At 29.7% G+C, this 26,876-nt stretch overlaps 4 protein-coding genes across 4 annotated transcripts; 2 read left to right on the top strand and 2 right to left on the bottom strand.

The window, feature by feature from the left end:
- Positions 1 to 584: 584 nt before the first annotated feature.
- Positions 585 to 1,304, bottom strand: LOC112690088 (THAP domain-containing protein 2-like). The gene is made up of 3 exons (XM_025564007.1): positions 1,134 to 1,304; positions 930 to 1,067; positions 585 to 763 (listed from the first exon to the last, which is right to left on the bottom strand). Exons 1-3 carry the CDS (start codon positions 1,281 to 1,283, stop codon positions 644 to 646), a joined length of 408 nt encoding a protein of 135 aa, XP_025419792.1. The 5' UTR covers positions 1,284 to 1,304; the 3' UTR covers positions 585 to 643.
- Positions 1,305 to 3,586: 2,282 nt separating this feature from the next.
- Positions 3,587 to 8,995, top strand: LOC112690068. The gene is made up of 3 exons (XM_025563981.1): positions 3,587 to 3,873; positions 4,251 to 4,425; positions 8,918 to 8,995. Exons 1-2 carry the CDS (start codon positions 3,626 to 3,628, stop codon positions 4,402 to 4,404), a joined length of 402 nt encoding a protein of 133 aa, XP_025419766.1. The 5' UTR covers positions 3,587 to 3,625; the 3' UTR covers positions 4,405 to 4,425; positions 8,918 to 8,995.
- On the bottom strand, positions 6,327 to 7,289 carry LOC112690024 (piggyBac transposable element-derived protein 4-like). Its single transcript, XM_025563911.1, has 2 exons — positions 7,208 to 7,289; positions 6,327 to 7,144 (listed from the first exon to the last, which is right to left on the bottom strand). The coding sequence occupies exons 1-2, from the start codon at positions 7,287 to 7,289 to the stop codon at positions 6,327 to 6,329; spliced, it is 900 nt and encodes a 299-aa protein (XP_025419696.1).
- Positions 8,996 to 18,597: 9,602 nt separating the features above from the next.
- Positions 18,598 to 22,952, top strand: LOC112690098 (lamin Dm0). The gene is made up of 9 exons (XM_025564021.1): positions 18,598 to 19,237; positions 20,939 to 21,059; positions 21,234 to 21,371; positions 21,440 to 21,625; positions 21,718 to 21,858; positions 21,937 to 22,329; positions 22,384 to 22,617; positions 22,682 to 22,777; positions 22,872 to 22,952. The coding sequence occupies exons 1-9, from the start codon at positions 18,834 to 18,836 to the stop codon at positions 22,908 to 22,910; spliced, it is 1,752 nt and encodes a 583-aa protein (XP_025419806.1). The 5' UTR covers positions 18,598 to 18,833; the 3' UTR covers positions 22,911 to 22,952.
- The last annotated feature ends 3,924 nt before the right edge of the window (positions 22,953 to 26,876 follow it).

The raw sequence follows: 26,876 nt of genomic DNA, 5'->3' as shown, positions 1-26,876 counted from the left end.
TCATATCTCTATAAGTTACTCTATAAGTTTTTTTAAGCTTGGTAATAAAAAAAAATTATTTACAGGAGCTATTGTTTTAAAAACAGGGTTAGGAACAAGTCACTTTTTTCAACTTAGTCACTTATTTTAAATATTTTTTATTATTATATTTATTATTTAAATTGCTTTTTTGTTATTTTATTCAGGTTTACAATAGTTGTTTTTATTTATTTTACTCGGTTTATTTTTAAAAAAAGGCTGTCAGTTATAGTGTTATAAAAAGATCTCTGTTATTTAAATTTATTCTACAGTTATATTATTTATGTTTTACTTTATAAATGTATGCTTAAAACACAGAAATAAATTAAGTTCATAGAAGTTTATAATTTTTTATTTTTTATTTATTATATTTTATTTACGTTAAATATTGAATTATTACATTATAAAAATATTAATTAAATAATTAACTATATGATGTTACCTAGGTATCTATTTATATATTATATTATTACTTCAAAGTTTAAAGTACAATACTTTCTGGTTAACCAATTTTTCAAAATAATTGGTCACTATTTTCAGATTATAGTCACTTTTTTAATATTAAAAGTCACTTTTTTCACTATTTTTTTATACTTTGTTCCTAACCCTGTAAAAAGAACTAATTTTATTGCAGAAATGTACTTACAGATTCTAAATTTGAATTGTTTGTATTTTCTAAAGAATTTGCATTGACAGAAACAGTATCTACAATCTGACTGGAAACATTGTCATCAGTAACAGGTCTCTATAAAAAATTGTGATTAAATTAATTGGATTACTGATGCCTAATTAGCTGAACTATTAAACTTCTGCACGTTCAGCAGTTCAGAAAATAAGACCAACCCTGAATTAATTAATCTACTCACTATCTACTTCAACATTAATAATAATATATACTTTAAGTAATTTACTTTATACAAGGATTTTCTTGGGGTTATTATTGTTTTTGGAGGGTTAGGAACATCAAAAATAGTTGGAGTTGCATTCCATTTCAACTTTTTTAATCCATCTATTTGATTTTGTTCAAACTGATTATCCTCAAAATGAATCTATTCAGGTAACAATTTAGTATACAAGATGAATATATAAATGAAACAACTAATGTGTTTGATTACATGGCAAAGTCGTGCTGAATCAGTTGAAATCCATTTATACCGTCTACTATTAATTACCCAAATTTGTCTACGTTTTGGGTATGTCGGAAACCGACATAATCGATAGCCCTGACTGATTCGATTAGTACAATTTACTGCAGAACAGGACATATTAACAAACCTAATTGAATATTTAAATAACTAATAAGTGAATACCTAAGTGGCTAAGTAGTTGTAGAAATTTAATTTGTTAACTATTTTGAAACTGTAATTCAGTAATCAGTATAGCTATCATTGTTAATCATTATCATTTATCAGTTTTGTTGCACACAAAATAGCGGATGCACATACTCATACTTATAGAGCCTTAACATTACATGTAATCTCTGTTCGTGGCGGTAAAATAGTATTATATATTCTGTGATTAAACCATGGTTAACTATATGAATATTCCACCAATGAACTATGGGAGATTCTATAAAAATATAGGTTTCTCAATATGTTTTATATCTATGGTTTCCCTTTATCAGACCGGTGACCAGTAAAACGTCGATTAGACCGGGCGCACATTAAGACGAGCTAAGACAAGGTGATTCGCTATCGCCGATTCTGTTCAACGTGGTTTTGGAAAAAGTTATTAGAGAAATTAAGATTGGTCCTAACGAGGGTATTAGACTACAAGACAAGTCGATAGGTCTACTTGCTTATGCTGACGATATAGTATTGATGGAAGAGTCTCAGGATAGGTTGAAGATTTTATTCAGTAGACTGCATAAAGCAGCATCAAAAGTAGGACTATGTGTAAATGAAGAAAAAACGGAGTATATGTTTTTAAGTAGAAAGGGACTACCTTTTTGTCAGTCCATAAAAATAGATCAATATGAATTTAAATGGGTAGAACAGTTCAAATATCTAGGTTCTATTTTGTCTGAAAAAAATAATGAATCAATCGAGGTAGCAGCAAAAATCCAAGCTGGGAATAAATGTTACTATGGACTGACTAATATACTTTGCTCACAAGCAGTATCGCGAAGATTGAAAGAACAATTATATACGTCCTTAATACGTCCAGTTGTAGTGTATGAATCGGAAACATGGCCACTCAGAAAAATGGACGAGCAAAGATTCTTGGTCTTTGAAAGAAAAGTGTTGAGGAAAATATATGGCCCGGTCAAAGATGAAATAACTGGGGAGTGGAGACGAAGAAAGAACTTAGAGCTGGAAGCATTATACAGCAGTTAAGATATATTGGAGGTCATCAGAAGCAGAAGACTACGGTGGGCTGGCCACGCTTTGAGGAGCCAAAATCCACTATTATATGCAGTGATTGAATAAAATCCTGTAGGTAAAAGACCTCTGGGAAGACCAAGAATAAGATGGGAAGACAATATAAAGAAGGACGTTGAACATTTAGGTGGTGCTTCCAATTGGAGAGATCTGGCATTGGATAGAATAGGATGGAAGCTTGGTTGTGAGACGGGATGGTCTTAAAGACCCAATAAACCCACAAAAAAAAAAAAATTGCATAAATATTAAACAACAAGATCTCGCAACAGGTACCAAAACAAACAAGAATGTTAGTTCGAAAGATTATTATGCATATTGGTTGATGATTTGACGCGATCAGGACAATGTTATTCTACGATGTCGTAAGCTTTATCAACAATTCATGGTCGACATGTATGTAAAGATAAAGAGCAAACGATTTCGATACTTACGATTCAATCAAAATAAGCTGCGTGCGTAAGATTCTCAAAACAATTGTTAGATATCGGTGATGGGAAAGTTACTATAGATGAAACGGGATGCTTAAATATACCGATCGATTTCTGCACAATCATTGATTCGCAAGATGCTCTCATTGATCAAATATTTCCCAATGTACACAGACAACACACAAATCATGAGTGGCTGGCAGAAAGAGCAATTTTAGCAGAAAAAAATGTGGACGTTAATGAATTGAATCTCAAAATACAACATTTGTTACCAGGAGACTTGGTGTCATACAAATCTATTGATACAGTTTGCGATGCTACAGAAGCTATAAATTATCCAACAGAGTTTTTAAACTCATTGAATTTACCAGGTATGCCACCGCATAATTTGCAACTGAAGGTGGATCTCCAGTTATTTTGCTTCGTAATTTGAACTCACCTTGGTTGTGCAACGGCACACGATTAGTCATGAAAAAATTAATGAAAACTGTTATCGAAACCATCATTTTAAATGGCAAATTCTGAGGTGAAAATATATTAGTACCGCGAATCCCTATTTTATTTATTTGTTCGTGTGGCTTAGCAAATTAACGTTACAACAAATATAATTATTAACTAAAAAATAATGAACAATAAAATAAAATAAATTATAAAATATAAATAATTAAAATAAATTTATTAAAAATAAATACAAAAATTAAATTAAATTGAGATTGAAAAGGTTACCATATAGTATATAAGACGTATTTAATACGAATTTTTATTTTTTATTATTCACCTGTCAATCATTCCATAAATATGTCTGAAAAACGGATTGCGGTGGTCCGTTGTCGAATAAATAAAAATTTACACGTTGATTGCTCCGAAATCGAGCTCATGAATATTGACGAGCTTCATACTCTTCGCCATGTTATCGTCCACGCATTTGATGCACAGCGATACCACGAAGAGTCAATTGTGAATGACCAGTACATGTCTTGGGTACGTGGTCTATACGATGTAGACATAACACTGTCCCGTCATCGGTGGCTTCGTGGATCGGTCTGGTAAAAGTTTTTATTTTTTTATTTTATTTTTCTTTTCTTTTGGAAATTGTATTTCTTTTTTTAACGCGTATGTTTCCGTAGTAGTCGAGTTACACAGAAGAATTTTTATTTACGCGTCTTCTGTCTTTTATAAATTCGCTTAACCTAATTAAACATAATAATTGCTTTCATGTTAGTTAAGAGTATTGACTACTTTACAATTGTTTTCTTCTATTATAAAATGTTATAGTAAACTATTTTCTATTATAACATGAATATAGGTAGATACAGTAATTTTTCATGTGACCTAAATTTTATTATTATTGATATTGCTTAATACTACAAAATATATCTCTACAGTTGACAGATGTATTTAATTAATTAATATTGATTTGTAGTTTAACAAGAAAAATGGCATCGGAAAATGCATCGGCAGTCGTAGAATCGACTAATGGAGCCGGTGGTAGTGGTGGTCAAAAGAAGAAAAAAGAAATAGAAACGATAAAAAATAGTTGGGTGAAAAAAATGAAGACATTTTCCCAGGCCAAGTGAAAAGAGAAACACGTGATGAAGGTATTATTTTTTCCGTCAATTATGCTTTTCGACCAAGGCGATGTAGTTATATACCAGTGATGACCAACCTTTTTCCTTTAGCGGGCCACTTTGGTAAACAATTATTTTCAAGCGGGCCACAAAGTATATCACGTTGGCTACCAATCTATTTTTCAACTAACTTGCGTTAATTACCATGAGTAGTACCGGTAACTCTCACTTTGTTTTTCTAATTATACCTTGAAAGTGACCGGTGACACTTAGCTCATCTTGGTTTAGGACACTCAGTATACACTGTAGGCGCACTCTATTGGATAAAACTATAAAGGAAAATAATCTTTATTATATTATTTACCTTTGAGTACAGTGGGAAGTTCCGGTGACTCAATTAATCAAATATATACATTTTCTTAATCCATATGACTTTTATTAAAAATAACATACAAGAATCATATTAGATATTATAAATTCAATATAATAAAAATTAAAATACAAAACAATCAAAATGTATTACTGAATACTGAGAGTAGTCTTTAATAAACATTGTACATGTATACTTATTCAAAATATTAATTAAATAATTAAATAATTAAATCATAACAATCTTTTAATTATTAATAACTTAAAATAAACTTAGAATTAAATAATTTTAAAATAAAACACTTGTGTTGGTAAAAAAAAATGATATGACAAATTTATAACTTTAACTATTTATGATATATTTGAAAACAGTCAATACAATAGTAAGGGTTATTTTCACAGGTCTCACACATGGTATTCACTTGTTTACATTTTTTTTGTGCCTCACTTCTTCCTAACTCTTTTCTTAATCTTTCATAACAACCAGTACATCTACTCCTTTTTTTCCTATTACTATTTTTTTGACATTGATTATTTTCAACCAACTTATGTTTATTAGATCTTGGAGAAATAATCTGATCATCAACTTTTTCTAAGGCAATAATAAGTTCCTCTCTAAATTCAGAAATTTGTATTTGTTTTCCTGTAACTTTTTTTTTTTTTTTTTATTAAAAGAACAAAAAGACCGCGGCAGCTCTGGCCATTGGTCAGACAGTGACTTAAATAAATTACATAGTTACATATTTACATGATTTTATACAATATAAAGTTATATTTCTTTGAATAAGGTAGATTTTTTAAGGAAAATAATTAGTTTTTGAGTTGCGGTTGGTTCAGGGCTAAAGATTTCGTATAAGTGAGTGGCTCCAAGGGTTATCATACGTTCTTGCTGGTTATTTCTGCATTCTGTGAAGATGTGTTTGATGGTGAGTTGGACACCGCAGGTAGTACAGTTGGGGGAATCCTCTCTTGTCATAAGGTGGCGGTGGGTTAGTAATGTATGTCTTATTCTTAGGCGGTTTAAAATTGTTTCTTGTCTTCTGGAACAACCTGGAGGAGGCCATGGGAGTATTGATTTTTTTATTTCATTGAGTTTGGTTGATTGATTTGACCAATATCGTTGCCACTTTACGGCATTAAGATTTTTTATATATTTTTTTGCGTCACTGTAGGTGAATCCTGGTACATTGATAGCTTTGGGTGATATGTGTGAAAGTTTTGCGATCTCGTCGGCTTTTTCATTACCTGTTATATTGCAATGTCCTGGAATCTACATGAAGGATATGGGTTTCCCGGCAAAACGTGCAATGTGACAAAAGCTGTGAATATTTCTAGCTATATCGGTAGGGTTATTTATATATTTTCCTGTAACTTGTTTGTATAGTATCATTGCATTTATTACAGATGTTCCTAATAACACACGAAATGCTACTTTATGGTACCATCGAATAGTTTTTCTTAAAGGAGAAAATTAGCTGGTCATTTGATCAAAGACGTCGATACCTTGTTTATGTTTATTATAAAATATTACAATTTCTGGTTTTTTTATGGGTTCACATTTTCTATTTTTTCCCTGTTTCCAATATATTAATACCATGTTTAGTAGAAATCATCCTCACATCTCTTTTATCCTTCCATATACACGCTACAACACTATCGCTATTTGCTTTCCCTTTTATTTCCCCTCTTTTTATTTTTGCATTGAGCACGTCTTTTGGCAATTCTCTGACATTTTTCCGTAGTGTACCTACCATATGAATTTTGTTTTGAAGTAATGTGTGTGCCAATATTATGCTAGTATAAAAATTATCAATTATTAATGTCCTGCCTTCATTTAAATATCCCTCCATTAACTTCATAACAACGTTTCTTGCAACAGGAAAGTCTGTCTGAAGAGATATATTAGAATCTTTTCCACTATATATAATTATTTTATATGTATATCCTATAGAGTCACATAGTTTGTATAATTTTATTCCATACTTAGATGATTTATTGGGCAAGTACTGTCGGAAAATCAATCTGCCTCGAAAAGGAATCATTGATTCATCAATAACCACATTCTCACCAGGAATCTTAGCATCATTGTATGTTTTTACTAACATATCTATTAAAGGTTGAATTTTTCCTAATCTATCATGATCTAAAATGTCATCATTATTAGCTAAATGAAAGAATCGTAGTAAAAGTTGAAACCTATTTCGCGGTATAAGTAAAGGAACATATGAGTTTTTATATAGCAATTTTCGACACCAGTAATCACTTAATTTTGGATAAGGGACTAGTTCTGTATACATCACTATGGCCAACATTTTTTTAATCTCTAAATGGTCAGTATCCACCCAATCTTTTTTATATTTTTTGGCTTGTCTATTTGTTTCTCGCACAATTAATTCAATAACATCACGATTTAAAAATAGATAAAAAAAATTGATCGGCTTACTGTCTGGACCAAGATTGCAATTATTTCCATCGTTACCAATGTATGGAAATGTTGATTGATGTACATCTGTTATGAGCACCATATTATTACTATTATTATTATTATTATTATTATTATTATTACTATATTATTATGTTAATATGTGGGGACAAATGATGACTATGCATTTGTCCATTTTATAACACAAACGACTGACCACCCGTTATCGAGAAGTCAGTCGTGTTATAGCTATGCTAACAAATAAGTCATTGTGCGATCATATTGTAAATTAATGGCTCATAATAAATATCAATTAAATAACTCTAATGTGTTATATTGTGTAATTCATTAACTTCCTTGTTGTTTACCGAAAGTGTGAAGAACTCTTAAAACGTTACGTGTCGTCGGAGGTTTAAACCGTACCGATAACACACACTGAGCTTCGACGGACCTAACCAAGTGGCTCACAACACATCTATAAAATTTTAATAAATATTATAACCAAAATTATATACAAAAAATAATGATTCAGTATAATAACATTAATTTCATTATTTCACATTTTATTATTCATACCTGAAACATTAAACCAATGATCTGTTAGATTTTCCGTTGCCTGTTCGTTGTGTAAATTGTCTACAATATCATTATATTCAAAGTCAAATTGATTATTTTCACTAACATCTTCTATTGATTCATTAGAGGAATCAGATAAATCACTAGGAATAAAATCACTTCCAGAATCTTCAAAATCGGTATCGAGTGCCGATAAAATTTCATCGGAATCCATTTTGGGTAGTAAAAAGTATAAATTTATTAATATAAAGTATGGACAACTTCACGCAGCAACTAATTATTTATGAATAAGGTCTATACAATATTATAGTGTACAGTAACTGAGTTTATCTAATCTAATATCCTATAGTTATAAATAATAATATAATGTAGACAAACAAAATAATATTATGATATCAATTCTTTGAATAAGGTATTTTCGTTCATTTTCAAGAAAAATAAAACAAGTATATATGTATATATTATTGTGCTATCAGCAGTATGAATGCGCCATACGAATTGAAGGTTTCGGTGAAATAATGAGATAACTCTACTTTTTGAAATTGTCCAGGGAACAAAAAAAGCATCTTACTAACTTCTTTTTGATCTAATTAATGTTTTAAAAATTGATTTTCATCTTTAGATTTATGTATAAGAATACTTAAGATTTTATTAGTTTTAGATAAATTTACATAATTTAAATTAATATAATAATTATTTAATGTTGACATTATTCATTAATAAATAGTTACTTTTTGAATTTGTTTACTATGTAATTTATATTAATTACATAAAGTTAAATATTATTTTATAATTTGTTTGTAAGTATTATATTTTATTTATATAAACAATTTTTATATTCATATTATTAAACAATGATTTAAAAATAAAAATAATTTAAACAATTATAAAAATAAATAACCCGCTGGATATCGACCGAATGTCGATAAAGATAATAGTTGATATCAAGGGCGTATTTAAGGGGGTAGATATGGGTGTTAGAACATCCCCCATCGACCGTATTTCACCAAATTGCAAACTTACTTACAGTATCAGTTTGGGCTCGACCTTCTACCTGTGCTGACGCATATCGCTTGCTAGCTCTCTTATCAGCTGTACAATTACATAGCTTATATATATTTTTAATCTAATACACGACAATGCCTTCTTCCTCAGGAGCCCTCCAGATCGAACCTCCAGATCGCAAAACCACCAACCTCAAAGTAACCACAACGAGGAAACAACCTGTTCTGCATGAATTCTCTATTTATTCTAAAAAGGGTAGGAACAATAAGTCAAATAAGAACAATTCAAATCCGGTTTCTCCTAATTTCAAGTCTATAAGTGATAATCCACCTATATTAGATAAATCTAACGTTAGACACATTAATATTAATGACTCTATAGAGTTTAATTTCGATACGAACGGCAGTCCAACGTTCACGGATAACTCGGTGACAGATAACAATTCAATCGTTAATACGCAATTAAATTCTATTGACAATAATCATACTACCTCGTACGGTTATGGCAATGATAGTTCAGGTCACAGATATCTATATTAGACTAGATAACGAACTACCGATGTTTTCCATTGAGAGAAGTGAAGCCCGGGGATGCAAGATTATCATACGTCCGCCATGTTTTCGGTTGGCAAAACAATATTACTTTACATTATATAAAATAGTTGAACTCACTAAATTATTAAATTAAACATTTTTCATTACGTTTAATCAAAATTAAATTTCATTACAGAATTGAGAATATTAATTTAAAATTGCACTATTGATTATTTATGTAATGTATACGAGGTGTGATCAAAAAATACTCGGACTGCGTTAATAATATTTATATCAGTTAAGATAACGAAATTCCGATAATTTCATTCGATAAAGTAACTTCTAACGAGGATTTAAGCGTTGGTTTGAAATCGATAACAATATTTATATTTATGTTATTTTTACAAAAACATGCTTCAGTCGTGTGGCGACAATTATTTAACAATAAATAAAATGACTTATTTAAAATACACAAAACCAAATCATTATACTTACTATATTTAGTTTTAACTATTATATATATATTAATTAAAATATATAAAATAAATTTTTATGTACTGATATACTGTAGTAGGATTTGTTTTCCAAGTTTGGTTACTAACCTTAGCTCAATTGATTGAAAAGCCTGAATTGGCCTGATTTTCGAGGGATTTGCTGGATCCAAGATTGCTATTCCATAAGACCAGACTGGTCTTATGATTAACTTATATATAATAAGTTTGTTTTGGAGTGTTATTTTGGAGTTTAGGAGTGGTCGGAGGAGGTGAAGTCTGTTGTTCGATGATTTTCTTTTTGGTGGGGGCCTTAAGTTAGTTTTTTATCAAGCGTTATGCCCAAGTACTTGATTTTGGTTTAGACAGGGATGGGGGCGTTGTTCATTATTAATTGAGGGCACTCACAGGGAGAATGTTTTAACGTAAAAGTAATTTGTACAGACTTTTCCGTATTAATTTTATTAGCATGATCCTGGAGTTCAGCTGAAGCTAAAATAGGATTTGGACTGGAGGAAAGAATAGCTATGTCATAAGAGCATGTTGCTAGAAGGGTGTTACTAGATTGAGGGATGTCTGCTGTGAATACATTATATAGATCAGGGGATAGATCACTACCCTGTGGAACTCTAGCATTTATTGGGTGAGTAGATGAAATATCGTTCCCCTGTCATACGACAAACGAACGATTTTGTAGGTAAGATTTGATAATTAGATAGTAGGGAGCTGGTATGAAAAGTTTTAATTTGTATAGTAAACCATCGTGCCAGACTTTATCGAATGCTTGAGCAATATATAAAAATAGTCCGGAACAGTATTCTTTATTTTCAAGAGCAGTTGAGATTTCATCAGTAAGACGATGAACTTGATGGATTTTTGAGTGCCTGTTTCGAAAATCAAACTGATTATTCGGTATGATATGGTTGTTTTGAAGGATGGAACGTAATCTTTTTAGGAGGGCCTTTTCGAAAAGTTTACCAAGGACTGGAAGTAAACTTATGGTACGGTATCATGAAGATAAGTGTTTAGGTTTATTTGGTTTGTGTAAAAGTATAATGACTGCAAATTTCCAGATTTTAGAGAAGTGGGAAAATCTTAGTATAGAATTATATATGTGGATGAGCAATGATAAAGTTTTGAGAGACAGATTTTTCAGAATTTTGTTTGTAATGTGGTCATTTCCAGGCGCCTTGCCGGGAGGTAATTTTTTAATTATATACTGCATATACTTTCAGAAAACCCACTTAAGAGTAATGGCTTTACTGCTTATATTCCTTCTACACTGGTATACAGTCTAGGTGTTATTTGGCTAGACCAGCTGATATCGGAATCAAACTTCTTTGATGGTCTAGATCCAGACCACTGCGTTGCATCCTTTCGTCGCATTATTCCACGTCAAGCTAATGATAGCATGCGTACCTTTAACCTAGTAGAATTAAAATTCTTATCGCTTTCTATATCTGATTTTATTTCAATTTACAAAGTTCGCATCAAGGTTTCCCCCAGTATAAGATCACCGGTTTAATGCTCCAATTGCTTAAGATTTGGCCACACAGGACGATAATGCCGTAGTAAACCTCGGTGTTCACATTGTTCTGAAGCCAATCACAACCTATTATCGTGCCCCACGGCTACCACCACGGATTCAATCTGCTTCTACTGCAAGGGCAGTCACATTATATCAGACAGAAACTGCCTAGAGTAGATAAAACAGAAGAAAATCAAAAAAAATTATGGCTGTCGAAAATTTAACCTTCCCAGAAGCTTTTCAATTCAATAACAATAATTTTGTAAGTAAAGCTCACACTTTTTCGCAAGTTGTCTCTCATGGTCGCCCTACACCAAATGTCTCTTCCGGTACTAATGCACCCACAATAATTCCCTGCAATCTCACTAGTAATTCCTCCTCATTTCCAGATTTAAAGTACAACAATAATTTAATGAACCATCAAAAAAGAAAGAGAAAAAATAACAACAATCAAAGATCTTCAGCCTTACCTCGGCTCCCAATCGCCATCTCCTCCCCATTAGCTTCTAATGGTAATTTCCTAACTTACCTTGAATCCCAAAATAACGATGACTCTCGAGATCTAGAGAGCTCAGCTCCCGTGCCCCTCCTATCAGAGGTGGCTAAGGCCTTGTCGAGTCTCATTACAAATATTATTTCTATCAATCAGGAGCATATATCTCCTGAAACTCTATCTAATTTAATCGAGTCATTTCTTGTCAATATCCTATGCAATCCGATCTGAAGATTGGATTCCTAGTTGTTTCCCATCCTCATGTCTAGTATCAACGATTCATCCAACACTCTTCTCACTATCCTTCAATGGAACACCAGGAGCCTTTCTTCACGTCTAATAGATATTCCGCATATACTATCATCTAAATGAATTTCATTTAATGTCAAGTTTCGAGTGCTTCAATCAACCCTGTATTATATCAGTCACTTGGCTAGTTATAACATTAACCTAGTGGGAGTAAAAATCCTGATTATGTTCTTATGTACAATGAAGTTGAGTACACTCAATGTGCTAATACAACAGTCCATGTAAAGGACCACATCCTAACGAAGCCTTTTTTACTGATTGAACTACTAAACGCTATCAACTTCAGGAGATCTGCTTCTGGATTAGACTTTATTTCCTCCATCCTTATTAAAAACCTGCCTGATAGAGCTATCAGCTGTTTACTAGATATACTTAACAACCTATTTTTTAACCTTAAGGTCCCGGTTTCTTGGAGGCAGTTCAAGGTTATCCCTATACCTAAGCCGAATACCAACTTGACTTCATACAGACCAATTGCCCTTTCTTCAATACTTTGCAAATTAACGGAGCATATTATAAAAAACTAGGTTGGATTGGTGGGTTTAATATTTGTCAATTCTACCCGAGAAACTATTTGGTTTTCGTGAAGATCGTGGCACCTTAGAGTGTCTGTCCTGTTTAATTACAAAAGTTCATAAAAAATTAAAATCAATTGTTGAAGAGTCGCGTGTTAGCGGCTTTGTAAGCGGGCCGCGGGTTTACAGCTACCTGAAACTTGACCTTTGTATAGTGTTAGATATCTAACAGGTCATCAAATGATTTGACATTCATCAATAGTACACGCCCGTCCAAAAACATTTGCCGAAATTAATAATAGTTTTAATATTATAAGAAGTGTATGGAAAATACCTATCACGTTTTGCGTTATCGAAAAATACTCTTATGTATTAATATTCTTGCAAACAAACGTATTACCATCGATTATAAATAGCCTGATTCCGCCTGACGCCGAACGCGTTTTTCCGCAAATAGTATTTTATCTATTTTTATACCTACATTGTTAATCGCTAATATAATACGCAATATCTACTGCTTATCTAACAGCAGATTATTAGCACATAACTCACCGCACGTGGCATCACGGGCTCAGTCTGAGCTTGGTAGCCGTCGAGTGTGATTCTTTGCTACGCACACCGCTTTGGTTACGCGCTGGCATAATTTGTACTTAGTTTTTTTACCTACTTTTTTACCTTTTTTTTTTACCTAAATTTCGGGTAAGTGGCCAATTCAATATCATGCCGAGAGCGCAAAGAGCACGCATTGGCAGAATAACTGCCAATTCAACTCGAATGTATAATAGAAGGCAACAAAATAACACACCAGAAAGTTCTCAAACACTTGCACAGAAGCAACGTGACGCTTTGAGTATGAAATCTTCGTTTAATTATCAATCCGAGATTGATTATTTAAATATTAAAGCGCTTCAAATTGGACGAATGACTGTATTATGTCCTAAGTGCCATGTAAAAAAATGGAAAGATGAAACCCATGGACTTTGCTGCGCTGACGGTAAAGTTGTTTTACACTAATTTGAGGATCTTCCAGACCTAATTAAAAGTTTAATTGATAATTCTTACCCTCTATCAAAACATTTCTTTGATAATTCTAGACTGTATAATACTCTGTTTCAAATGACATCGTTTGGAGCAAACGAAATAGCTGAAAGGAACTTCATGCCCTCTTTTAAAATGCAGGGTCAAGTGCATCATTTAATAGGTGGTTTATTACCAGAAATTGGAAATAATGCTAAATTTTTACAAATATATTTTATGTCAGCTTCGGATCAAATATCTATTCGAACAAATATGATTCCAAATTTAAAAAGAGGTCTCATTGAATCATTGCAAACAGTTTTGCGTGAAAATAATCACCTCATACAGAACTTCAGATCTAATCTGGAGTCGAGGTCTTTTGATGAGTTGCAAAACATCAAGTTAATTATTCATGCTGACAGAGTTCCTCAAGATGAACACAGAGGTCAATATAATGCACCTACCATCGATGAAGTAGCTGTATTATTATTTAATGAAGATAAAGGTCCCAGAGATAAAGTTCTGCACGGTCGGAGTGGACACTTGAGTCGAGTTTCCGAATTGAATAGATCTTATGATGCACTGCAATATCCATTGATGTATACTAGAGGCGAAGACGGTTATCATATTAATATTTTACAGAAAAATAACCAAAATCGAACAAAAACTGTCTCCTGCATGCAATTTTATTCCTATAGGTTTATGGTTAGAGAAACAAGTCTAAATCATCTACATTATTACAAAACATTATTCAGCCAATTCGCCGTAGATATGATGGCAAAAATGATTTCTGAAAGGTGTAATAATAAGTTTATTGGTGGCATAACATTTGTTTTCGCTGGTGATTTCCGTCAAACCTTACCAGTAATCCCTAAAGGTACTCAAGCTGATGTCGTTAATGCTTGCTTAAAATCTTCCCCTATATGGAACTATGTTGAAAAACTTTATTTGCGAACAAACATAAGAGTTTATTTATGTGGAGAGGACGATATTTTTCCAGCACAGTTGTTCAAAATTGGAAATGGAACTTTAGAAAATGAAAATGGTTACATTTCTGTTAATCACACGATTGGACGGGTGGTCAATAACATGGAAGAGTTGATTTCTACAGTTTATCCTGACATTTTTAATCTGTCCAATAAATCTTATCAGTGGTTATGTGAAAGAGCTATTATCTCTCCGAGAAATGTAACAGCAGGAGAAATAAATGATATCATCCTTCTAAAATTCGATGGACACTCACGCGAATATCTATCTATTGATACAGTTACATCAACCGATGATACTATTCATTATCCACAAGAATTTCTCAATTCTCTTTCTCCTTCGGGATTTCCTTCTCATAAGCTAAAATTAAAAATTGGTGTTCCAATTACATTATTACGTAATCTTCAACCACCGAACTTATGTAACGGTACAAGATTACAAATAAAATCGTTGCAAAATAATATTATAGAAGCCGTAATTCTCACAGAGCCAGCGAAAGGAGAAATTACATTTATACCAAGAATTCCCATGATTCCCTCTGACTTGCCGTTTTCTTTCAAACGGCTTCAATTCCCGGTTAAAGTTTCTTTTGCCATTACCATAAACAAAACGCAAGGTCAAACATTCAAGTACGTTGGCGTAGATCTTCGTACAGAGTGCTTTTCACATGGGCAAATACGTGGCATTTTCTCGAACTGGGCATCCGAATCATCTTATGATTTTAATTTCAACAGGAAATACAACAAAAAACATCATATACTCAGAAGTCTTATAAAATTCTTATTTTAATTCTTTTTTTTTCTTTTTTTTCTTCATCAACTTCAATCAAATTCTTTATCAACCATAAATTATTTATTTTTTATCTGTATCTATTTTTATCATTTATAACGCTAGAAAAAATTCAATTCGTTTTCATTAACCGTTTTTTTTATATTTAATGGCGATCACATTAAACAATAATATTTGAATAAAAAATTAACGGAGTTCACGGGCGAAGATGTGACGGGTCGGCTAGTATTCATATATTCTTGCATAGAAATTTAATTTTGTTCTAATTTTGTCCAAGTTTACTTTATAAATTTCAATTTGTTTTCTTGTTCTTTTCGAGGTGTGTTTATACGATTTTTTTTAATACTTTTGACTTTTAATTAAGTTTCATTTTGGATGTCTAATAATATATTAATAACTTCATGAATAAAAGGATGTGAAGTATAAAATTGTGAGTTATAATGTCGGTGGAATGATTCTGGTCCATTGGTCATTCTATCTTCTGAAGGTTTATCAGCCCATATAATTGGCGGAAAATTTGCATCAGGACATATGTAATTATAAAATATATAATCCGTAAAATCAATGTTATCGGTTGGAACATTTGCAATTAAACACGAAAAAGCATCGCCGACCCCATTTTCGGGTAAATAACCAAGAGCGAAAAAACATTTTAACCAAAGATCTATTTCTGATTTTGAATTGTATTCTTTTATAAGTTGTTATTGCTTTAAATTTTCCTAAACCAACTTTACCTAAATGGAATCTACAGGCCATAATTTTGCTTTTGAAAGACTTCTTTGATAGCATTTTGTGCTTTTTTTTCAAAATGAAAATGAAAATTAGAATTAGCCAATAATATTAATAAATGTATGCTTGTCAACTTTAAACATAATTTTGTAATCGTGCGCCACATATCTACATAAACTTCAAGTAATTATGAAAATGATTAACAACAGATTTAATCAACCAAATTATTCAACTAAAACGATCGTGTGAAAATCAAATTTCAAAATTCAATTCCGTACGTAACTTGGCAAAATTAATAATTGTAGATAATTATTTAATAGCGACAAATTTTCCGGATTTATTTACTGTTTGTTTTATTTATTTATTTTTTTTTTTTGATAATACCAGTGACGATGGCATATGCAGAAAGAAGTTTTTTAAAACTTAAAATAATTAAAAAATATCTTCGAAGTACGATGACCCATATTCGTTTGTCAAGTTTAGCTGTACAATCAATTGAAAAGAAAATTGCCGAAGCAATTAACACATCAGATATAATAAGAAGTCCATAAAAACGTTTTAAGTTTATAGTCTTAATTGTTATTCATTAGAATGGTAGCTATTTACTGATTTTGTTGCTCATCGATACTATTAAGTATTAAGTCAATAACAAATATTTATTATTAATAAAATGATTCTAAAATAATAAGATGTGTATTTACTATTTAATAATATATGTAATAATATTTAAAAAAATTTTAATATAATTTTAGTAAGGTGAATATACCCCCCCCCCAGATATTCTTAATATTTACACTTGGAAGAGGGAGGGGGGCACTGAAAAATTTGCTCTCGGAACAAATTTTGAAGTTACGCCACTGATGAGTATAATATACATTATACATTAACTGTACAACAAAGTAATTTGTTCAGAATTATGATATTTTTATCTGAATCAGTTATTTAATATTTACAATATGATAATTGTATTTGTATAATTAAGAAATATTAAGAGTTGATAATAATCCTTACTGATGAAGCAAAACTGATACAAAAACTGTTTCCTATCGCTCTAGACCTTTTTGGTTTTTACTAATGCAATATAGGCCTGTATTAATCCTACGCTCTATGTAGACAGTCCGTAATTTTTTTTTTTTTATATATTGATGTTGACCTTGTTATTGGATAACTAAGGAATTAACGTAATATATTACTATTATAATTGGATTAAATGTACAAATAACTGTACCCCTAACTAATACTTGTACGTCCCAGGTGTAATATAGCATAGAGGTTCTTGCCACCAGTACGACTATTTACTATGCATCTATTTATTAAAGTTTGACCTTCGATATATTCTAACAATCGATTTTTCAGCTATGTTAAAATTATACGCATCAAATAATCGTTGAATATATGTTAATAAATGTCAAAAATTAGTCATCAAATAGGCCTGCACGCATTACACACCCGTGTAAAATGGAAACCTTCATACATGATTCATAACACACGCCACGTCATGCGTGTACACTACAGTCCACCATTATAAATATTCATTATTTTATTACTCAACGCTATCTAGCAACATATTATCACGTATTTTGATAGCGAATACGGTAATTTGTTATTAACATTTTATTTTTATTTATCACTCTTGTAAGTTGTGGTTATATTACTGTGGCCAAAATAAATATCGCATTGCACGGGTCACATAAACCGTAGTACAAGTATTTATTTTTTTAAGTAGTCTCACGCATTACATCATAATATTAAAGCGGTCCTATTTTCCCATCACTTTTAACGACAATTTAGTGGAAGTGTGACCACTTGCATGCGTTGTTTAACCAATACTTTTTTTTATTTTATTCAGTATAATTTTGATCCCGTTTTACCGTCAAATTAAAATCAAATTATATTATCGTCTATTCGCTCACAGAGGAATACGGAACACAAAAATATTACAATCGTTGGAAATAAAATTTGACCGCCGCAGAACGGTTAATGAACTAATGGAATTTTGGGCAATAAAAACCTCACTGAAACAAACCTACTATTCGTTTATTATTTTCGTTATTTTTCTTGGTATCTCGCGAAGTTCAACCGCGAACATTGCATAAAATTATAAATTTCTTTTCACTGACTCTCGGAGTTTTTGCTATGATTCGGTCGGTTTCTGCTGCGCTAACCTAGCTGAAAACACCGGTATGTAGATGTGCGAAGGTGACCGACATAGATAAGTAAACCTTTACTTGACCATCGGTTTTAGCTGATGGTAGGGAGCGTGTTTATTCTATAGAGATTAGAGGCCACGGAGAAAAAATTAAAATAATTCTTGCATAACACGTTTACAATGCTTTAATCGAACGGAGTGGTTCGGGAAAACGTAAAACAATTTTAACACTTTATGGAAATAAGTTGGTCACACCGTTACGATCGAGTCGGCGTCCCGAAGGCGTGGGTTTCCGACCCCCGTTAAGATTTTTGTGTATACTTTGCCCGGCGGCCGATTGACGGTAAATATTTGGACGTTCAGCAGTGTTTTTGCGCTTTCAGGATTTTATTTTATCCCCCGTCCACCGCGATCCGTATTGTGCATAGTGATTGAATATTGCTTAATTATTTCCCGTTTTCGTTTTATGAGCTTTTTCGTCGAGTCGATTTACAAAGTGACGTGATTATCGAATACCAGGATTGCCATGTCGCAGAGATCGTCAAGAAAAGGCGGCGCGTCTAGGAACACGCCGCAGCCTGACGAGTCAACGGCCAGCACAACAAACAGTGAAAAGAGCAGGAGGACCGCGACACTGAGCCCTACCCGGTTCAGTCGAATTCAAGAGAAACACGAGTTACAAAATTTGAACAACCGTCTGGCTGCCTACATTGACCGCGTCAAGTATTTGGAAACGGAAAATTCTAAATTGACACACGAGTTGCACTCGTCGCAAGAGGTGACCACCCGGGAGGTGTCTAACGTCAAAGTACTGTTTGAATCCGAGCTTGATGATCTGAGAAATGCATTGGACCGCGAAGCCAAACAAAAAAGCCGTTTGGAGCTGGAAAATCGGCGCAAAATTTTGGAAGTAGAAGAACTCAAAACTAAGTGAGTACTTCTGATCTAACTCAGGTCATCAATCGATTATTATTCTTTCATATTTTTCTAATGATCGCAACATAAATAATACATTTTAAGAAACTAAATTTTGCAAATTTATCAGAAAAAGAAAACTTATTGTTTTTCTCATATTTGTTTATAATAGTTCATTTGTAAAATATTTTGTACGTTTAGTTTTTGGCTATCTATGAAATTATAATACATTACTCAAAGTTGTTGGCAAAATATTTAAAAACATTGTACATTTTATTACTAATATTGGGTTATTCATGTTTATGTTATATTGGTTAATCTGTTAAATATTTAAATAATTATTTCATTCAAATTCATGCTAAGGTCCTACATTATTTTATTAAATGTATTCATTTTGAATAAATTCTTAGATTCTTTGATACTTATGTATCTATCTTATTTTATTTTTCTGAATTAATATAAGAGCCAAATTAGTGACATTTTATATTATTAGGTTTATTTAAACTTAAAATCTGTAGTTCAACATTATTATTACATTATTTTTTTATAGTTCATTTTATTTTTGTGTTATTTTTTGAAGAGGTTGTTGTACTAATTTATGCAATTGGCACCTTTCTTATTGTATATTTATTTATGTGTTAGGTTAAAGAAGTTTTGAAGTATTTGTGCTTTTGCGATTAAGATTATATTAAAAAAAATTCTTATTTTATTAGATATTTTTACATATTTTATTAAAATTTTTTATACTGTATTAAAATGTATAAATTCAATGTCAGACAATTTATTTTTGATTATTGTGTTTTTTTTTTTTTACTTATTAACACCTGCTTTATTAATTAATCAATTTATTAGGAAATAAAAATTAATAAATACTACCTACATAAAATTTATTTTAATTATAAAATTTATTTTATTAATACATTTATACTCTTTTTTTTTTTTTTAACTTATTATTAATTAGTCATTACTTTTACAAACTTAATTTTTTAAAAATAATTTAATTTTCTTAATTATATTTTACAATACATTTTCTTCTTCAAAAACCTTACAAACATGTCTTAGGCTTATAATATTACCTATCTAAGACAAAATTATTAAAATATTTTAGTAACAAATATAAATTTACATGAATTTAATAAATAATTTTAATAAACAAATAATCACACATAAATTTACTAAATAGTAAATAAAATGCATAAGAAATTAATATTTTTTATATTTAAGTTCCTAACTACATTTAAATTGCTGTCTTTTGCAGCAAAGAATAATACTAATTGTGCCCTGGTTTATTATTTTTGAAGGGGGTTTTATTTTGTAAATGTTAACATATTCACTCACTAATTTCATCTATGCCATCTGAATTCTAGCTATTATATATTTCTCAATAAGTTTTTCACATTGATAAGGTTTTCAAGTAACCAACTTTTCTGTAATCTATTGATGTCTTCCGTCCCTTAATTCTTTGAAAAATTACAGATATGAATACTTTGAACTTTGTAAGTATAAGTCCCACTTTTCATAGCATTTACTGCTATTTCTATATCCATAACACTATATTTTGGATAAAGTAATTTTCTTGCATAGTTTTGGATCTTAAACAAGATGTAATACTAATAAAAATGCTAATACCTACAGAAAATAATTTAAAATACAAATTCTGCTGAGTACAGTTTGGGAACCGCTGATTTATTCAAGTGTTATTTTGTTCTATTTTAGATTTGATAAAGCTACTAAAGAATTAAAAGAAGCTACACCATATATTGCCCGATTTAATGAATTGAATTCCAAATTTGGTCAAACTTTAATTGACAATAAAAATTTAAAAGACGCTAATAAGGTAAGATTATTTTTATTTGTAGAATAAAACTATTATTGTATTTATTATTTAATATCAAAAAATATTGTTATAATAACAATTCATATAACATCTTGGTAGTTAAGTTGACTATTGTAAAATATTTTACTTATTATATTGTTACTATTTTATTTATTCTGTTGTATTTGATTTTAGAAACTGACTAAAGAATTAGCTATAGAAAAGAAAAATGTAAAAGATGTTCAAAAAACATTAGAAGAAGAAATATTACAAAGAGTCACAGCTGAAAACAAATTACAAAGTTTAAAAGAAAATTTCAAATTCAAAGAAGAGGTAAAGTTATTATTATTTTATTTTAAGTACTTTTAATAGATCTTAAAATCTTGTTGTATTATTTATAGGTCCATAAACAACAGCTTAATGATACTAGAACTAGTCGCCGTACAGAAGTTATCAGTGAAGTTGATGGACGTTTAGTAAAGGAGTATGAAGATAAATTACAATCTGAACTACAGAAGCTACGACAACAAGCTGAAGAAGATGTCAAACGGAATAAAAAAGAAATTTCTGAATTGTTTGATAGCAAGGTATGTATGTATATATATATATATATATATATGTATATAATAAATGTATTTCTTTATGTTTCATAAATATTTAAGTCTGTTAAATTTTACAGTTCCAAAACTTAGAAAATGAATTGCAGCGGAAAAAAAAAGCTATGGAATTAGCACAAGAAGATTTAAATGCAACAAATGCACGTGTCACTGAACTAACACAACAAATTAATGATTTATTATCCTGTAATAATGATTATCTGGTATGAAAATTAATAAATTACTATTTTATATTAATTGTTTACACTTGTGCCTATAAATAATAAAGAAAATACTTGTAGCGGAAAATAACTGATTTAGAAAGACAAAAAGAAAGTCAAAGAACCAAGTATCTTGCAGAAATTCAAGGACTTGATCAACAATTAACTGCTATGCAAGATGATATGTCCCAGAAAGTACAAGAATATCAAGACTTAATGGATATCAAAGTGGCACTTGATATGGAAATTAGTGCTTATCGTAAATTATTGGAGAGTGAAGAAAGACGATTGAGTATTACACCAAATACATCAGTAGTAGGTAGCCCAAGAGGCAAAAAGAGGAAATTATTTCAACGTGATGAAACTGAATATGAATTTTCTAATGTTATTACTGCTTCATCAACCGGTGATATCGAAATAAGTGAAGTGTGTCCAGATGGACAATTTGTGAAACTATACAACAAAGGATCTAAAGTAATAATATATACTTAGAATTTTAATGGAAAAATTAATATAATAATTCTTTAGGAAATTTCATTAAGTGGACATGAATTAGTACGTACGACTGCTGGGCAAAATCTTTCTACAGTGTTTAAATTTCATCGTACAGTAAAATTAGGAGCTGGTAATTGGTTAACTATATGGTCTTCAACTGCCAGTAATCAAATACATGAACCTAGTGCTGGATCAATTGTTATGAATACTCAAGCTTGGGTCAGCGGAGATCTTATGGCTACTATACTCTTAAATTCAGAAGGACAAGTATGTTTGTATATAAATTCTTATGTATAAATAATAAAAATAAATAATTTTTTTTTTTTTTTAGGAAGTAGCTACCCATGAGCTTAAAAAAGGACATGTCTCAAATTTACGAGGCAGTGAAGGTTATGGTGATTATGAATCTGAATTATTTCACCAACCAGTAAGTAGTATTAACTATTTAATTCATTTTTATAGCAAGATAGATATTATTAACCTAAGATAAGGAAAGTTTTCATAATGAAATACTTTTGTAGGGCGATCCTCAAACTGGCGACAAATGTATTATCATGTGAAGTTATTCTCAATATTTTACTACTAAAAACAAAATTCAAAAGTAAAAAAAATAAAGCCAAAAGAAAATCACTTGTAGTTAATCAGAGTTTATCACGTGTTAATTATTGATTTATCATTGTCATTATTATTTTTAAGCTTTTTTTTTTTTTACTAATACTTATTTATTATTATTTTATTTATTTTAATACTTTTTTTTTTTTTTTGTATTTGAGTTTAAATTGATAAAAACAATACAAAATAAAATAATAATATTTTACCATATTAATGATAGTAAATAAAAAAAAATCAAATTACGTAATTCAATTTCTGATTTCATTTTAAATTGTAATTAAAAATCATTTTTTTTTTTTTTTTTTGACCAATGATGCATAAGTGTATCAAATATTATTGTACTTAATAATAAAAAATGATTATTGTATCCAGTTGAATGTTCATAATTATGTTGTAAAACCAATTAATAATATGAGTTTTATTAATATATATGTTTATATATTTTTATTTACTGTTTAATTTATCATTATTATAATAATAAATAATGATTCTATTAATATTTCCACAAATTGATCCTAGTAGAGTAATTCATAATAGTTTTTAATATTAACTCGTACAATTCTTAAGACTTTGCTGTTAATATTATTCACTACTAATATAGTTTTCACATAGTAATTATTTAAAAATATCATTTTACAAATTATGTAAATGTACAAGAATATTTGATTTCATATTTTAGTATTTTTATAGTACTGACATTGGTTTTCAGTTATTAGCAAAAATGTATTATAATGAAGTATGGAATATAAATATTTTATTTATTGTTCTCGTAAAATTAATATCAGATGTACAATTAATTATTTCACTCTTATGCCGAAGGTCATAATTTAATTTTTACCATGACAATTGTACTTTTTTTTTTAAATTTTTTAAAGTATAGATTGATCAATACTTAGTCTTCCAAAATAAATATAATTTAAGAAACTAAGTAGTTGATAAATTCAGTCTCATTGTTTTAATTTATGTGTTAGATCTGTGTTATTTCGACTCAATTATAAATGTAATCAATTTTACTTAATTCTAATCAATAGGAATTCATACATTATTTCATGTCCCAATTGAATTTATAGGCTGCTATAGTTATAAATTTAACATGAAAACTATAATAATATTGTACATTTTATTTTAATTGGACTTACTGTAACTGATGTATTGAATCTTAATTTTTATTTAAATCACAATCAAATTATACTTGTACTGTTTTTTTTATTTTAAACTTAATTACATGTTAATCAAATTAATTTTTTTTATTTTAAGTATAAAGCCATCTTTTTTTTTAATAATTATAAGTTTTAAGTTAATTGACTAACAACTTATCTGCATTTATTTTGTATACAATTAAAACATGTAAAACAAAATGTTTAATTAATGTAAGTTATAGTATTTCACTGATTATGCACCTAAAATTAAAGATTTTTATTTATATTTAAGATTATTTATTTAAATATATTTATTTTATCAAATATTTTATTGTGTTCTATGAATCATATAGATTATTGTTTAAATTAAAATATTATTTGTGAAGAAAGTATTAAATAAATAAACGTGAAAATACTTATGTATGTATTATATATGCATAGAATTATGATTTTGAAGTATTAATATTTATTTAAATGTACATTTACTTAGGATTTGTATATTAGGTAATAATTTTTTTTAATTTTTTTTCTGAAATAAACTTAGAATATTCTTATTTTTTCATACAACTTTTGAATAATTGTATATTAAGAGGCTAGGAAAGCAACTGTGCTTACCAATCGATTCACTACTATCCCTCCCACCCCATTAAGTTTCAAAAATACACCAAATAAATTAAATATATAAAGTAATACACACAAAGTCCTAAGTGGTGTTTAACATTGCTGTCAGAAATTTCAACAAATAAAAAATGAAAAACCTACGCTAATTGATTTATAATGCTTCAATTCAGAATGTTATTTTATACATATGGTAGGTATATAGAAAAATATTAGATTGAATATATTTTTATTATTATATAATTTTATACAAATAAAAAAAATTATTGATTTCATGTTGTCATCTTTTTTTCCGGTTATTATAGTTTCTTGACAGCTTTTGTTCCATGATAAATGAATAAAGTACTTTTTACTTTTAAATGTAAATAATCATGATTCTGGATGCCTAATATAAAGTTAAGCCTAGAATTCATGAGCTAATTTTGTTAAAACTTAATTATACTAATTTAATAACTAATAACTTAGTTGATTATAATAATATTGCAGCAATAAAAAATTGATAGTTTTTCAAATATGTTAAGTTATTAATAGTTTTCTAAATTTTATGAAGAGCACCTTTTTATGGATTAATTTTATCAATCGGCTTCAAAATCACAAATTTCAACATCATCTCTTTAAGACTAAAGTATTTAAAAGGGAAAACATTTAATTTAATTTAAAATACTTGACATTAACAATTTTGCAAAAGCAAATTTAAAATTAGAAAATGAAGTTGTGATATTACTTATTATATAGTCGGTAAAGATAGTACAAACCATCACTCTGTAGTTATGTCAACAGACATACTTTTTTTTATTCCGGAATGTTCTATTATTCCAAAAACCGTAACATTTACCTGTACCTATCATAGTGGAACGTCAATAAGTCGAATTAAATACCATAAAAATAATTATCTATTAAAAAATTGATTGCTCAAAAGAAAAATCATAGTTAACTCGAATATTTCGTGTTTTGACTATGGACGGATAATGTCGATTATGTATTAACACTATAATAAATCAACAATCAAATGAAAAACCAAACGAAAATATTTTTTGTTTCCAGGCAATTGGTCACCTCCTAATATTAGACCAAATTGTCACAATAAATCGTATTAGTATGTCAGGTAAGTATATGATTTCATTAGGTACTTCATAGATAGTAAAACATCCCGTAATAAAATAAGTCTAAACCCTTATATTAAAATAAGGGGTTACCCTCACCTATAAATTCATACTGGCCTATGTTGTAAACACGAAAAGGTACGTTAGACCTCAATCGTATAGACGTTCTCTACGTAATAAAAATGTTTTAAATGAAGGGCTTTTAAAATAAATTACATGGTAGGCTTATTTAAGTCAGTCTGACACTGCAATCACCAGGGCCATCGTGAAGGGGGGGGAGCAAGGGAACCATTTGCCCCAGGCTCCAGTCTAGAAAATTTGAAGGGGCCCAAATTGATTAAACTGATTTTAATTCTTTACTCTGTGTTACTTATTAGAGATTATTGATAATAATTCATTATTTCTAAACTATTTTTTTATGAAATATTTATAAATTTAATAAAATAAAATTTAAATATATTTATATTTAAGCGCTATTATATAGGCCACATTTTCAGATATTCTAATTTCCAGTGGCGTATTTTCAATTTTTTCTGGGGGGTCCACATTTTATACATAATTAATTTAAACTATATATTATATTGTAATAGTTACGTCCTTGTACAGTTTTTGGAGGAAGTTGAACTAAATATATAATGTAATAATCGTATAGTCTTATGTAACATTATATATATGTACCTATATATTGTAAAGTATTGTTATAAAATAAATTCCAGTTGTCTCGATTTTTTGGTCAATTCCTTTACTACTTCATCAACAGTAATTTCAACTTCCCTGTGAATGTTTAACATAGCCAATTTTGCAAATATGTAAGAATTTTAGTTTATTTTTTGAAGAGGTTCTAGGGAGGATCCAGTACCCCTGGACCTCTCCCCCCCCCATAAATACGCCTCTGCTAATTTCTAAATATTTATAACAGTAATTTATTATGATTACTGCTGGATTGTGAAGAATGAAAAAATGTCCAAATTTAAGAAGAAATTTGCTATCGCAAGTATCTACACCACAAAATCCAAATTCTTACTTTCTATGGCTTTTTATATACTAACTATAA

This window comes from Sipha flava, unplaced genomic scaffold (assembly GCF_003268045.1).
Source record: "Sipha flava isolate LNK unplaced genomic scaffold, YSA_version1 48_pilon_pilon, whole genome shotgun sequence".
NCBI classification, from domain to species: Eukaryota; Metazoa; Arthropoda; class Insecta; order Hemiptera; family Aphididae; genus Sipha; species Sipha flava.
Note: the sequence above shows the minus strand (reverse complement) of the source record. Positions and strands in the feature narration are given on the sequence as shown.

What these genes read in the sequence shown, in the direction of transcription:
- LOC112690088 (XM_025564007.1), bottom strand. Translation starts at nt 1,283, where the DNA reads ATGTCCTGTTCTGCAGTAAATTGTACTAATCGAATCAGTCAGGGCTAT. An exon ending in ATTCAGCACGACTTTGCCAT is followed by an intron (nt 1,068 to 1,133) that starts GTAATCAAACAC and finishes TTACCTGAATAG; the next exon opens with ATTCATTTTGAGGATAATCA. An exon ending in CAAGAAAATCCTTGTATAAA is followed by an intron (nt 764 to 929) that starts GTAAATTACTTA and finishes AATTTTTTATAG; the next exon opens with AGACCTGTTACTGATGACAA.
- LOC112690068 (XM_025563981.1), top strand. Translation starts at nt 3,626, where the DNA reads ATGTCTGAAAAACGGATTGCGGTGGTCCGTTGTCGAATAAATAAAAAT. An exon ending in TGGCTTCGTGGATCGGTCTG is followed by an intron (nt 3,874 to 4,250) that starts GTAAAAGTTTTT and finishes ATTGATTTGTAG; the next exon opens with TTTAACAAGAAAAATGGCAT.
- LOC112690024 (XM_025563911.1), bottom strand. Translation starts at nt 7,289, where the DNA reads ATGGTGCTCATAACAGATGTACATCAATCAACATTTCCATACATTGGT. An exon ending in TTGCAATCTTGGTCCAGACA is followed by an intron (nt 7,145 to 7,207) that starts GTAAGCCGATCA and finishes TAATTGTGCGAG; the next exon opens with AAACAAATAGACAAGCCAAA.
- LOC112690098 (XM_025564021.1), top strand. Translation starts at nt 18,834, where the DNA reads ATGTCGCAGAGATCGTCAAGAAAAGGCGGCGCGTCTAGGAACACGCCG. An exon ending in TCTTAAATTCAGAAGGACAA is followed by an intron (nt 22,618 to 22,681) that starts GTATGTTTGTAT and finishes TTTTTTTTTTAG; the next exon opens with GAAGTAGCTACCCATGAGCT. An exon ending in CTGAATTATTTCACCAACCA is followed by an intron (nt 22,778 to 22,871) that starts GTAAGTAGTATT and finishes ATACTTTTGTAG; the next exon opens with GGCGATCCTCAAACTGGCGA.